Genomic DNA, 14,888 nt, shown 5'->3' with positions numbered 1-14,888 from the left:
GTAAAGGAAGAGATGGGGCTTCAATGGGAGGGCAGGAGGTCTCTGAGCACTGGGATCCAGGACTGATAACTATGTATGACCTTGTTGGGCCATCCCTTTTGGGAGCATCTGTTCCACAGCTATACCCTAATCGAGCTATGAATTCATACCTACTTTAGCTTCAGTCCAAATCTTAGAAAATCTTGTGCTTTAGGATTCCAAAATACTTGATATACAGTTAATATCTGTCAATCTGTCACATTTTTTTATCTCCCTCAGTTACTGAGCCAAAGCGGGTTATAGCATGAATGGCAGGTAGAGAGGGCTGATCCTGGAGGAACCCTTTCCAAAGTCTCATGCTTGGGGGATGGTTGATGTTTAATCAGGGTTGCAAGGGAGCTAATTAGTATCATTTGAGCCTTACCTTCCACCCACCCCTTCTCCCCATTTCTCAGAGGTACACTCAAGCCTTGTGTCTCTTCTTCTCCTTAGGAGTAGGCATCTGAGAGGAGATCTGAGCCAGATTGACGGGGACTCTGCAGCTGCCAGCATGGAAGCCAGACACTGGGGTCCCAGGAGGCAGCCGCACCTGCCTGAGTACATGACGCTCATCCTCATCGCTCTGCTCAGCTGCCTGCCAACCACGGGCGAGGCCAAGGTCTACAGCCGCTGTGAGCTGGCCAGAGTGTTGCACTCTTTGGGTCTGGAGGGATACCGAGGATACAGCCTGGCAGACTGTGAGAACCCCTCCCATTGCAGACTCTGTGCCCTCCTTTCTCCCTCCCTTTTGCTCAAGGGGTGTGTCCTGGGGAACGTTCTGACCCTCCATATTCTTACCTGTAAAATGAAGATTATGAGTGGCCACAGGCAGAGAACACCCAGCACTGAGTTAAACACATAGCAGACAGTCAGGAGGCAGCCAAGGAGGATTTGCCTTTTCCTTTTCCTGGCTGATAGAGTCAGGAGCTGAAGGAGCAGGACATGCAAGGCCACATAGATTTATTTCTACTTTATGGGGTGTTGTGAGTCAAAATCAAGACGATGGCTCTAAGTTTTTGACTAAAACTGATGGTTCAGTGGTAGCATTTCTATCTTCCATTTGAAAGCGGGATGGATTCCTGAACAATGCACCTATTCTGTACAACTACCGCCTGTGTGACTGTAGAGGTTCGTGTGTCCCGAAGAGATTGAACTGATTTCAGCAGAGCTTCTGGACTAAAGGAGACCAGGAAGAAAGGCCTGGTGATCTATCAGTTAGTGAAAACCCCCAGCAGTCTGACCCCATTGTGTAGGACCAGGAAGCATTTTGTTTCACTGGGCATGGGGTCCCAGTGATGATATGAACCCAGTCATGACTCACTCAGCAACTAGTAATACCAGTTGCTATTTCAGGAAGCCATGTGTCTAGTACAATCACTTTAAAAAAATTACTTCCTACTAGTTTATTTACAAAATTAAAATACAAATTTAAACAAATCCTTTAAATTTCCCTTACCTGCCCATTAACTTGTGCAATCCAATGATTAATCCCCTCCTTTCCCTGCACATCCACGTCCCTCTGCTTCCAGCCTCTCCCACCCCTCCTAGATCCTTATACTCATACTACAGTAATGGTTTTATACAACATTTATCCTTGTGGGACTGTGTTAGTTCACTCAGCATAATAAAATCACTTTTGAGCTCAATTTTTTTCGAGTTTGAGCTCCCCATAGTGGTCACCCATGTGTCTTCTTACTTTTGCATATAGAGTTAGCTCTTGCTCATTCAATTCAACAAACATTTATTGGCCTTACTGTGTGTGTCAAATAAAGAGACAGCGGGGAGATGGCTGGGCAGAGTTCCAGTCCTCAATCCTGTGTGTGACCTTAGATAAGTCACCTTCCTCCTCTGGGCCTCAGTTGTTTCATCTGGAGAGGTGGTGGGAACGGGGCTGCCCTGGTGGCCTGGAGGCAGGAGGAGAAGCTCAGTGGACAGAATGTGAGCCCTCTGGTCAGTAATGGTCCTGCTAAGGGCCTGGTGGCCTCTTTCTCCTTGCCAATTGACCTTGTGTTTTTGTCCTCCTCAGGGATCTGCCTTGCTTACTATGGAAGTGGCTTTAACACAGATGCCGTGGATCATGAGGCAGATGGCAGCACCAACAATGGCATCTTCCAGATCAACAGCCGGAAGTGGTGCAAAAACTTAGATGTGAAGTCTCCCAATTTGTGCGGGATGTACTGCACCGGTAGGCAGTACGGAAGTCTCTTCTCGAAGCTAAAAGAAAGGAGAGGGATTTGTCTTTGATAGAAGGGGAGGGTGATACTTGTATTTGCAGAGGAATCAAGAGATAGGATTGGCTTAGGATAGAGGAGGGAGCTAGGATACGTTTCTATATATATGTAAGACTGAGAGAGCAGGAGCAAGCCCAATGAGTGGGACCCGGCTTGCCTAATTCTGCTCCCTCCTCCTTCGTCGTGTGTCTCTGGCTCCCATCCCAGACTTGCTGAGGCCTCACCTCAGGGATACCGTCATCTGTGCCATGAAGATAGTCCAAGGGCCCCGAGGTTTGTCCGACTGGTAAGTCACTTGGGCTGGACACCCTCTGAGGTGACACATTTAGGACTGGTGGGTAGCAGCAGGGAGCAAACTTTTACAAAGACCACTTTGTGGCAGGTATCTTTCCACAGGCACATATTCCAATCTTCACATCTCCAAAGCTGGGGCTATTTTCAGGACCCACCTGTGGACTCTCTAGCTTTGAAGTCAATGCATGCTTCCTCTATGTGGACTATCTCTGGATCCAGAGTCATCTTCCTCTACCCCCTCTCCCACCCTGGCTACATCTCATCCTTCTTCACAGTCCTCAAATCCAGTTCCTCTGCTGTCCATCACCAGTGCCACTGCCTCAGTCCAGACTCTAACTCTCACCTAGACCCCTGTAAAGATTTCCAAATAGGTCCCCTGCCTTGGTCTCTTGCCCATTTTTCTCTCAGACTAGTGTTTAAGCCTTTCCAACTTTATCACCTGCAAAATTCATCCATGTTTCTACTGCACCAGCCACCTGAAATATTGGTTCCCTAGATTCTACCTCCCTGCCGCTCAGTCGTGCAGAGATTTGCATGAAAAGGCTGGAGACTCCCATCCAAAGTGACTAGGAAGTTATAGGGCCACCTCCTCAGAGGTCCTTCTATCAACCAGTGGATCTACTTCAACTCTTTGCTTTGACTGCACCTGTTTCATAGGGTCAACACAACTCCCTTGCCTGTGAGGAGAGTTAAAAAAATCATCTTGGGAGAAGGAGGATATAACTCTTGTTTTGTTATTATGTTATGGAAGTGTCGACAAGTGACATGCTGAATTTCAGGGACGATAAGCGATTCAATAGAGGTCAGAGAACCATAAAGCGTAGAGTCCAGTCTGGAATTTGGATCCAGAGCCTGGCTCTGGATCAAGCGTGGCCTCTGTTGTGATACCTTCCTAATGGCCTCCTAGACCAGGTTTGGTGTAGTTTTGTGTTTTCGTTTTTCTTTTGTGACATTGATTTCAATTTATATAAGTGTTTCTTCCTACTTTCTTCCAGGTTTTCCATTTTTTATTTATTTATTTTTTTAGATAATATATAATTTTATTAATAGTGTGAGAGCATAGTGATAAATTTTTAAACATTGAGTTCTTTTAAATATCTTGGCTTTAATATTGTAAATATTGGCCTCTAGGGCACTGCAAATAAATACATGAAAATATACTCATTTCTATGCATAGGTATTTAGTTGCAATGTCTACCAATTGTTTTGGACAGTATAACTTTCTTCATTAATTTATGTTCGTGTGAACAGTTACAACTGAGTTAATATTGAACCAAGCAAGAAATATTTAATTTATTTTTAAAAATTTGGATCCATTGTGTTCCTCACTTTCCTTCATTGACATTACGTTTCATACAGTCATTCCCATGCACAGTATTTTACACAGTTAATGACCATTGAACGATGCCCATCATTACCCCATCTTTTTAAGTCCTTGCCAGATCTTTCCCATTTTCATCCCCCCCGCCCCCTTTCTTTCTTGTTTTGTTTTTTAAAGTGATGGAATCCTTCTCCAAACCAGATCTTCTGTAAAGGTTCAAGATGCACAGCAGATGAGAGAAGGCACGCTCTATTCGAAGCATGATTTGGGGCTCCAGAGTCCATTGTTTCGGCCTTCTCGTGACCCTCCTCTTCTCCCAAGATGATTTTTTAAACTCTCCTCACAGGCAAGGGAGTTGTGATGACCCTATGAAACAGGTGCAGTCAAAGCAAAGAGTTGAAGTAGATCCACTGGTTGATAGAAGGACCTCTGAGGAGGTGGCCCTATAACTTCCTAGTCACTTTGGATGGGAGTCTCCAGCCTTTTCATGCAAATCTCTGCACGACTGAGCGGCAGGGAGGTAGAATCTAGGGAACCAATATTTCAGGTGGCTGGTGCAGTAGAAACATGGATGAATTTTGCAGGTGATAAAGTTGGAAAGGCTTAAACACTAGTCTGAGAGAAAAATGGGCAAGAGACCAAGGCAGGGGACCTATTTGGAAATCTTTACAGGGGTCTAGGTGAGAGAGTTAGAGTCTGGACTGAGGCAGTGGCACTGGTGATGGACAGCAGAGGAACTGGATTTGAGGACTGTGAAGAAGGATGAGATGTAGCCAGGGCGGGAGAGGGGGTAGAGGAAGACGACTCTGGATCCAGAGATAGTCCACAAAGAGGAAGCATGCATTGACTTCGAAGCTAGAGAGTCCACAGGTGGGTCCTGAAAATAGCCCCAGCTTTAGAGATATGCTGGTCTGAAAGGAACTGGGAATGAACACTAGTTCAAGCCAGCCTCATTGGGACATCGTGAATGTCTATACCATCAAGCTCAGACACTAACCCAAGGCTTGAGAACTTGTGTGTACCACCCTGGGATGGGAAAAATAAGCCCCTTTGGGTTGAATCAACTGTTAATTCTCTTTAGTACAGTGAGAGTAAATTTGTGGCACATATAAGTCCTAGTTGGGAACTGAGGCTACATGCATTGAGGACACACTCTATACCAGGCTTGGTGCTGGACTGCAGAGACGGCAGAGACTCTAGCTTTTAGAGTCTAGTGGAAGATACAAACAGACCAACTGGCCACTCTTGGAGAACAGAGATCCCTTAGGGGAACATGCACTCTTTGACACTGACATTACAAAGTACACTCATTTTCAAAGTGAGGGACTCCTGAGAACTTGAGACTCTAGGACCACGATCACTTTGCCTATATTTCTAAAGATGTCAGCTGTGAAACGACCAAAGCAATGATGCTGAAAGATCCCCTGTGCTGTTAAGTTACCAAAAATTGAAATGCCCAGATTGGTGGCCTGGGAGAATTGGCTGTGGGCTCAATTCTGTCAATTGCTAGCTGTGGATCTTAGAGAAGTCATTTTTCATCCTCAGTCTCTGCTTTTCATCTGAAGAATGAAAAGTTCCAATGTTATTTGCCCAACCTCACAGAGTTGCTTGGGTGGGGTAGCACATGGCTGGTGGGTGAAGAGAGCACTCTTTATACAGTAAACACATACAAGGTGACGTCCTTGTCTCCAGATGTGATGTAGTAGTGTCTGAAAAGAGCCCTGGTCCAGGACTCCAGACTCCAGTGCTCTAGGTCTCTGCCCATGACTCCTTGGGGAACAGATTATACTGTTTCCCCTTGCAAAGAGATGCTAGAAACATTAGACGTTTGTTCTCATTTTCTTGGCTTCTCCTGGATTGATTCCTTGTTAACTCTACTTGTTTGCCTTCCCTTTGCTAGCTTCTTCCCTGCTTCACTTGAAGGTTAGAGCCCCACTCTCTTCCTGCTCTTCTCTGAGCGGCAATGGAAGGCTGTGTTAATATTCTCTCCTTCCCCTTCTCCTTCCACAGGGAGGTCTGGAGGCATCACTGCCAAGGCCAGGAGAACATCAATGCCTGGGTGGATGGCTGTGAAGTGTAGGATCGTCTCTGGAAGAGCCAGGCTGGGAGATACAGTTTGGGTTTTGATCCAGGCCTGAGGAGACAAGCCAACTAATAAAGTGTAGTTTACTATAAATGTAGTTTTCAGCATTCACTGAGTTTGCAGCTGGAGTGCTGACGCCACAGAAGCTTAGTGTTTCCACACCTGTCCACCTAGGCTGGGCCTCAAAAGGTGGATTCCAAAAATGTCCCAGGAAGGCTTGCCTTGAGTCCTGGGGGCCTGGGGTTCGGTGTCTCCCTTGCTCACACCTGGCAGAGTTTCTTAGGGAGTCTGTACTTGTGTTTAGAGTTGTCAGATTTAGGAAAATACATAAACAAGAAACAATAAGAACAATAACAAAACGGATGCTTTCAGTTAAATTTGCTATAACAGTAACAACAGAGAGACTTTGGTCTCCTTTTAGTATTTCATGAAAATGAACAAATTTATACTCTAAATAATAGCAAACGTAAGATGTTCACCATTTGCCATGCTTTCTCTAGACTCTAGGATGGTAAACTATGAGGCAGGTACTATCTGAGGAGGAAGGCAAGAGGGACAGATGTGTGAAGGAGTACAAGGAGAAGATGAGCAGTTTGGATAAATAGGGCAAAGATTTCTGTGTGACATAGAGTGAATAATGGATTTGTTATCACTTTCAAAAAGTCACTTCATCTTTTGACCAGTTTGGTTCCAGGAGATTAAATGAATTGAAATGTGATTTTCAATTTCCTTTGAACTAAGAGAAAGGTGGGGGGTGGGGGGTGGTGAAGGAGAGGAAGAGACCCGCAAGCAGGTGGATTGACAGAGTGACTGCAGCAGTGGGCTTGAGTGTGTCAGAGACAGTGAGGTTGGCATGGGATAGGACAGGGTTCAGATCTGTCTGCTATTCTTAGTGTTGCTATGAGTCATACTTGGTTTGATGGCATCTAACAACAACGACAACAACAACAACAACAAAAACAACAACAAAAACAATAAGAAGGAAGAGGTGAGTAGTCCCTGGTTACATAAATGGCTAAGTCATAGGCTACTGGTTAAAAGATTGGCAGTTCAAATCTATTCAGAGACTTCTTAGGAGGAAGTCATGACAATATGTTTCCAAAAGGTCACAGTGTTGAAAACGTCACGGAGCACTTCAACTCTGCATGCGTGGTTTGCTATGAGCTGGGATCTATTAGATGACAACTGACAACCACAAGGTGAACACTCCATGGAAGGACAAGCATGTCTAAGTCCTGTCCCTTCTCCACCTGGGAGTGTGGGCGAGGGGAGGCGAGGCCCGTGGCAGCTCAGGGGGCTTTGTTCAGTGTTCTTCTCGGGTTGGAGCCTATGTGATCCATTCCACAGTAAGCGCATCAGCTCCACTCTGCCTTGGGCCTCTGGAGTGGCCTGTGGGAAGCTGGCCTGGTTCCATGGGGACAGCCTGTTATGGGAAGGACACCAGCATCTACTGGACAATTTTAAAAAAGAGTCAACAATGTGATATTTCTTTCAAAACTTTTGTTCCTTTTTGTTTCCCTTGCTCTTCCTTCGTCGGCTAACCATCCCAAGTACGTTTCATCTGTGTGTAAACCTTCCCTTCACTCATTCCCTTCCTTCAAGTCAGAACTGACTCCTAACTAACCCTTTACTGCATTTTCAAAGACTGGAAATTGCACGAGAGAAGGTTGCTCTTCACACGTCCTCAGAGAAGCTGGTGGATTTGAACTGTGTTTTTGGCTGGCAGCGCAATTTCCTACCCAGTCGGCCACAAGAACTCCCTAACCTTTCCTTAGCTTTTTATGATAGTGGTTTTGTATCATGATAGCCCTCCCCCCTCTTTTTTAGTTGCTTCCCTCCCCCTGCCTTCTCATCTCTGTTAATCTTCCAGGGTTGATCCTATCAGTGTGTAAAACATTTCTTAGCTTTCTATATTACTGGTCTTGTACTGTAGTTGTCTTTTTGTGACAGACTTAATGTCACTCAGCATAATTGGATATAGTTTCATCCATGTTGTGCTGTATTTCACAAACTCTAGATTTTTATTTTTTTTTCCAGTGATGCTGTATTGTGTGAACATACCAGTTTCTTTAGACATTTGTCCATTGATGGGCACTTGGGCTGTTTCCAACTCTTTACTGTTATATTATAAAGAGTGCTTTATTAAACGTGGGTTTGAATTACTGGCCATCTTGTACAGAGTGACTTATTCACTACCATTTCTTGCACCTTTGCCATTTTTAACTGATTACAATTATCTTTCCCATGGAATTGGAACATGGCCAAGAATCCTCCAGCACTCGGAAGGGGGCCACTCTCAGTGGACATGCATGAGAATTCTCTGACTTAACATGTACTGGACATGGCACACACTTGCTAGTTTATTTCACCACTCTCAAAAGTGTTTCTAGAAAGTAGAAGTTAACCTCATTTCTCAGGAAAACCCACAACCCCAGGAAAGTTCTAGAGCTTGCTCAGAGAGATGGCTTTGGGAAAGCTGGAACCTGGATGGAGCTTCTGGGCTCTAAATACTGGACTTTGTCCTCAGTATGTCAGAGGTTCTGTAGCTGACTGGAGGTCAAACGCCTGTGCTTAGATTCTCGGTAGACTGGTCCCCGGAGTGGGAAGACACTACTGAGAAAGACATTGGAGAAGGAGTCATTATATCCATCATTCCCCAAATCCTTCAAGCTCACTTCCGCTTTTCAGCCTTTGTTCTTGCATTTTTCTCTGCAAACCTGACTTCCCAGTAACCTCATCTTTCAAGTCTTCTAGCAAAATCTGCTCTTAATGCTGTAGATACTAGTGTGCATGTCTGTTCCTTATCTCTCCCAGCTAGACTGGGAGCCTCTGAAGACCCTTTGTGCCTAACACAGAGCCTGGCACATGGTAGCACACAGATCCCCATGCGGTGGGATGGAACTAGGACAGAGAGCCTGAACCGGCACTGGGAAGTCTTCCAGACGATTCTTGACTCCTCTTCCTCTATGACTTGCTGTGCTAGGTGTGCTTCGGTGCCTATCAGTCATCTTGGATTGGGTCTATTTTAACTTGGACATAATTCTGTTTGAAAATAAGCCCCCAAAGTGTGAATTATGCTAAAGACAAATGAACCATAACAGTGACAAGTTAGCCAAATGAGCCACTTGTTTCCAAGGCATGATGTAGAGAGGAGTGTCAAAGAGGTGGGTCGCAAAGCATCACTCAAAGCCATTACCAGGCAGTAATTTTTTTTTTTAGGAAAAAACCACCGTTGCAGCCCAGCTCAGAAGCCGTGGGATGTCAGTGGTGGTGTGCATTGTGGATCAGTGGCATCTGAGAGCTCCCCACATGCATTTCCTAGATGCAGAAGTTGTTCCCTAAGGGCTAGGTCTTAGGGGGTGTTTGCCAAGTAGAAGCTGTAGCTGTCGCCTTTGCCAGCGGCCTCCTCATCCAGAAGCTCTCCACAAGCATAAAATGCTTTCCTGAAGTCACATCTCCAAGTTCTTCTGTTCTCATTTCTTCTGGTCAGATTCATTTTCTGCTCATTCATTCTCTTTGCTTCTGTAAGAAGACACTCTCAGACAAGCGGCAGCAGGTGGCAAAGGTTTTAAAAAATTATGGGAGGAAAAAACCCACATTGATCAAATTCTGTCTCTGCTTTGTGTTCTCCTTAAAATTGAAAAATGACAGTCACTATGATGTCATTTTTCAGGACATCTTGGTGGCTCTTTGTGATACTGTGGTTTTCTTTGGGAACACAGGCTAGGCTTTCCTGGACCAAGAGGACTCTGTGGACGGGTGGTGACTCCCCAGAGGGTCACAGATGAGCTTCTTGGGAGGAGCTGCCTAACCCCCTGAAAATGATACAGAAGGTTTGCGTCTGTGTGCTCATGTGCACTTTTTCTGGAGAGAGATTTCATAGCTTTCAATCTTATTTTCCAAGGAGTCTGTGACCCAGACAAGATCAAGAATCAATGTTCTTCACACCAGTGTGAAAAACAATGTATACGAACTTTACGAACTTTGTATGTAACCCAGTATATAAAAAAAAGATTGATAAAAAAATCCAAGAATCAATGGTCTACAGGAAAAACAGCGAAAATTGTCAAGAAAGTGTTATATACACATTGTCATTGTTAGCGGCTGTTGCATTGATTCTGATTTTGGGCAATTCTATGTGCACGGAGTAAAACTTCTCTGCAGGGTTTTCAAGCTTGTGAACTTTTGGAAGCTAATTGCCAGGCCTGTCTTCTGAGGCACCTCTGGGTGGGTTTGAGCCACCAATGGTTAAGTGTTTAACTGTTTGCATCACCCAAGGGTGCTCTGGTGGCTAAGTGGTAAAGAGTTGCACTGCCAACCCAAAGGTAAGCAATTCGAATCTGCCAGCTGCATGGTGGGAGAAGGATGACTAGTTTCTTCCTGTGTGGTTGCTGCCTCTGAAAACCCACTGGAGGATGGTCAGCTATGAGTTGGTTCGTACTCAACAGCGCCTAGCATCAACAAGGACTTCTTCCACAAATTAGCTATTTCATCTTTGTAAAATTTACAAAACTTTTTTGCTATTTGAATGGAAACCAACTCATAGTTGACCCTCCATTGGGTTTCTGAGGCTGTAAATCACATTGAAGGAGGGTGCCTATTTTTCTCCCTTGCAGCCACCCATGGATTTGAACCAACAAAGTCACACCACCTTTGGGGTAGCAGCACAGCTCTCTCCAGACCACACCACCTCCAGAGCTCCCTTCTAATGTTTATAACACCTCTACAAACTATGTATCCGCATCTCATTTTAGAGATAGAGCACAGGGGCTTTGAACAGCAAATGAAGTATTTGCCTAGAGGCCTGATACCCATTTTCAACTTCGATCCAGAGACTGTTAGAGTTGGGAAGAATCAAATCCATGACCTATTCATTTTCTATCCCCTCCCCTTTGAGAGGAAGCTTTGGTGGCTTGGTGCTAAGAGTTGTGTTGCCAACCCAGAGACACATGGTTCAAATCCACCAGCTGATCTGTGGATGAAAGACAAATCTGTCATGCAATTTATAACTTCTGAAAACCTGCTGGAGGGTCAACTGTGGTTCTGATTCAATGGTACAAACAACAATTCCTTTTAGAGAGGGGGACCTGGATAGAACTGGGTTAGAAATGCAGCCTTCCAACTCTCTGCCCACAGTCTTTGCCGACCTACGCTTTGTTCTTTAAAAGGCGAGCACACACGTGCTCATTGAATGTTGTTGAATTAATGACGCTCCTCTTCAGGTTTCTTTTCAGGCTGCGTTGCTTTCTTGGTTCTCCTGGACCTTATACACCCATGTGTATGCAACCTTTGAGCCTAGAAACACAACACACAAGATTCCATGGATTAAGAATGTCAAAGGGGTGTGGAAAGAGACATTGGCTAAATGAAGACAATCTTGCTTGGGAAACGTCTGCACAGATGTTGGGGAAAGAGAGGAAAGGCTTGAAGACTTCATTCTCAGAGAGCAGCTGCATGAACTCTTTGGGACCTGACCTCCTGGCGGTCATGTTGGCGACTTTCCCCTTTCACACAAACATCCCTGGACTGTGCTCTTCCCCAAATCATGTCCTCTGAGTAGAATTCTCCCTCGGGCCCCTTTCAGGAGAAAAATCTATATTCCTCTTCAGGTTCTGTTTACTTGTCAATATTCTCTGCTTTGATTATAGATTCACTGAGGGCACGTGCCCAGCACATAAAACACATCGATAAACGTAGGTCAAATGAATGACGAATCTGTGCTGTTTGGCATTTCTCTTCCTTTTTTCCCCGCAACCTTGCCTGAAAGCACGTGCATGTCCAGTGCAGTGAGGGGTCTGCCCTGACTGGCTGTGTGACCCTCCTCCAGAAGCAAATTCCTCACCCTCTCTGAGCTGTTATTTCTTCTCTGTCACACCGAGAGCCATTCCAGGGGACACCACAGAGGCTCTCAGCACAGCTCTGCATCTGGTTCTCAAAATCAAACGGAAATCTCTGAGCTGGTGGAGGAGGCACACTAGGATTCTTCTTGGGACTCTGAGCTCAGATGGCATGATCTGAGCTTCACCTAAGGGAAAACGGTGTCCAGCAGGATCACACTGGTGGGTGAGAAGGGCCTGCCTTTGGCCTTTCCACTCACAGCAAGAACCTTTCCCCAGAGATGCCCCGCCCCAACACAGATGCAGATTACTCCCTAAAACAAAGTAAACGCAGATGTGTCTGTCTGCACTGGTTTGTTCTTGTGTAACTTTGAGTTAGAACTGCCTCTGGCCGGTTTTCAGAGGCTGTAAGTAGCACAGGAGGGGATTACCTATCTTTTTCCTATGGAGCAGCTGGTGGATTCAAACAGCCTGCCTTTAGGATGGCAGCACAAGTCCTTGCCACTAGGTCACCAGAGCTTCCTCTATGCTTGTTTACTAAACATGTGAAATTGTTCACCATCATTAAGCCCAACTAAACCTACACTTACCTTGCTTACTGGGTACTCGTTTTCTGTCAAGGGTTGTGAATTTGAAGAGGGTTAGGTTCTGCGGGAAGATGCTGTGGAGTTAAGAGGAAGACAGGTGCCAGCCATGTCTAGAAGCAGAATCTTTGATATGGTCAAAATATTGAAAAAAGGAAATTGTCAACTAGAGATTAGTAAGTAAGCACAAGTAAGCCTTTGCTTATCTTGCTCCTCAGGGAACCTAACACTACCTCCTCTCCCCCCATGTCCCTTCCCACAGACTCTGACCCCCCTGTGTCAGGGCTGTGGCTCCACAAACTTCCCAGTAGGCATGTGCATGGTTCAAACTCCAAGGAAAGAGCTTCAGGCTGGAGAGAAGGAAGTAAAATGGTTTCAGCTTCTCTGCCAAGAACAGCAAAGTAAAAACATGTAAGCAGCCTGCCCAGTGTCTGATAGAGGGACCCACAGCGGCAGCAAATGTCACTGATTTGTCTTTATAGGTCAGTTTGTGACCCTCTGAGGTCACTGAGAATCCCTGCTTGGTGCAAGTTCTTGGCTACCAACAGAAAGGTGAGTGGTTCAAATCCCACCCAATGGCATCATGAAAGAAAGGCCTGGCAATCTGCTTCCATTACGATGAGCACCCATTGAAAAACAAGGAACTCATGCAATATTATTCGAAGTGGGTGACCCTGGAGGACATTATGCTGAGTGAAATATCTCGGTCACAAAAGGACAAATACTATATAATGCCACTGTTGTAAAATAGGACTGACATCGGGGTTGAGAGGAGACTGAGAAAAAGGGGATAAATAATATATACTGCATTGAAACAGATGAGGGAGGAAACTATTTGAGGGGGAAATGTGATTAAGGGGGATATGTGATTAGGTATTATTGTCATGACAGGAATCCAGAGCGAAGGCTGCACAGTGGAGTGGACCCTGGGGGGAGAGTTTGTAAAATAGTGAAATAATTTTTCTTTTACTTTTCAAAGAGAAGAGTGTACTGGGGGGGGGGCAGGGGAAAAGTGCAACAATGAATGAATGGAAAGACAAAGTTTCTGTAAATTTTTATTAAAATTAATAATAATAAAAATATTTTTTTAAAAAAGATGCGCACTAAGAGAATCCTGTGGAGTGACTCTATGAGACATTGGATCACCCCAAACTGGAACTGACCCCACAGCAAAGGAGACTGATTGTTCTGGCTTAGTTTGGACTCAATCATACCTACACTTTTGGCCTTCATGTCGTCACTCAGATCACACCTGAAAACAAGATACATCCCTGATCCTCCTTCATCCCTGATCCTCTCCAGATTTTAAGGAAAGCACTGCATATAACTACTTGTTTGGAAAAAAAACACAACAAAAACAACAACCACCAAAACAAAAAACAAGCCAATGTGGCAATCACCAGACTTGAAACTGAGTCTTTTTTTAAGAACCAGTTAATATTCAGAAGATAGTTGCCAATTTACGCGCTTGAATTTATGATCTTTTCTGCCTTAACCAAGTTAAGCAGGTTGAATATGTAAATCAAGCTGAACAAAGCTAGAACTCTCAAATCAGAAGGGACACGTACTATGTGATCCCTGAGGCAATCCAAACCCTTTAGAAGATTTTTTGCTGTATTACAAATTGATCTTTTTTTTTCTTGTGAAAAAAAACTGGAAACTCAATGAAGCAGTTTAAATTGCAACTTAAACTATAGAGTTAAAAAAAATGATGAGACTGTTAAACTGGAACAAGGCAGAGCACCAGAAAGACAGAATAGATGTTTCATTTGGTTCCTGTTCCTGGTGTGAACAATCTGTGGGCATGCATCACAGCCCTGCCCTTCTGCACCCAACAGCCTATCCACCAGTGTGACATTTCCCAGCCAGATACAGTGAGGGATGAGCTTATCTTGGGAGTGACTTCCTTTTGTTGTTAAGTGCTGTTGACCTGAGTATGATTCATAGTGACCGTATGAACAACAGGCCTTAACCCTGTCCTATCCTGGGTCATCCTTATCATCCTCAACACATTTGAACCTGTTGCCACAAGCTCTGAATCAATCCATCTCATTGAGGGACTCCCTCTCTTGCTCTGACCCTCCATCTTTCCAAGTATGGTACTGTCTCCAAGGAATTACCTTTCCTAACATGTTCAAAGTATGTGAGATAAAGCTTCCCTATTATCCTTACGGCACATAACAACAACAACAACAACATTCTTGTCTCCAAGGAGCACCATGGTTGCACTTTCTCCAAGACATATCTGTCTGTTCTTCTGGCAGTCCATGGTCAGTACTCTTTTCCAACACCATAACTCAAATCCATCAATTCTTCTGTCATGCTGTTTATTATCAGCTCTCAGATGCACTGTAGGTAATTGGAAAGACTGGCTTGAATAACTTTGTGGCCTGGATATCTGTATTCTTACTTGTTTCTCATTGTTCTAATTAGTACAACACTTGTCTGTCAGTTTGCTGTACTGTGGGTTGCTGTGATGCTGAAAGCTATGCAACTGGTGATCCAAATGTCAGAGGGGTC

General features: G+C 44.7%; 1 protein-coding gene across 1 annotated transcript; it reads left to right on the top strand.

Moving 5' to 3' along the window:
- The first annotated feature begins 529 nt into the window (after positions 1-529).
- On the top strand, positions 530-5,944 carry SPACA3 (sperm acrosome associated 3). The gene is made up of 4 exons (XM_006890916.1): positions 530-716; positions 2,045-2,203; positions 2,457-2,535; positions 5,875-5,944. Exons 1-4 carry the CDS (start codon positions 530-532, stop codon positions 5,942-5,944), a joined length of 495 nt encoding a protein of 164 aa, XP_006890978.1.
- The last annotated feature ends 8,944 nt before the right edge of the window (positions 5,945-14,888 follow it).

Source organism: Elephantulus edwardii, unplaced genomic scaffold, assembly GCF_000299155.1.
Source record: "Elephantulus edwardii isolate Elephantulus edwardi_28Jun2011 unplaced genomic scaffold, EleEdw1.0 scaffold00094, whole genome shotgun sequence".
In the NCBI taxonomy this organism is placed as follows: domain Eukaryota; kingdom Metazoa; phylum Chordata; class Mammalia; order Macroscelidea; family Macroscelididae; genus Elephantulus; species Elephantulus edwardii.
This window is presented reverse-complemented; position numbering and strand designations above follow the sequence as displayed.

Excerpts from the sequence above, each read along its gene's own strand:
- SPACA3 (XM_006890916.1), top strand. The coding sequence starts at position 530 with ATGGAAGCCAGACACTGGGGTCCCAGGAGGCAGCCGCACCTGCCTGAG. Across the intron at positions 717-2,044 it reads AGGATACAGCCTGGCAGACT|GGATCTGCCTTGCTTACTAT; the intron begins GTGAGAACCCCT and ends TGTCCTCCTCAG. Across the intron at positions 2,204-2,456 it reads GTGCGGGATGTACTGCACCG|ACTTGCTGAGGCCTCACCTC; the intron begins GTAGGCAGTACG and ends CTCCCATCCCAG.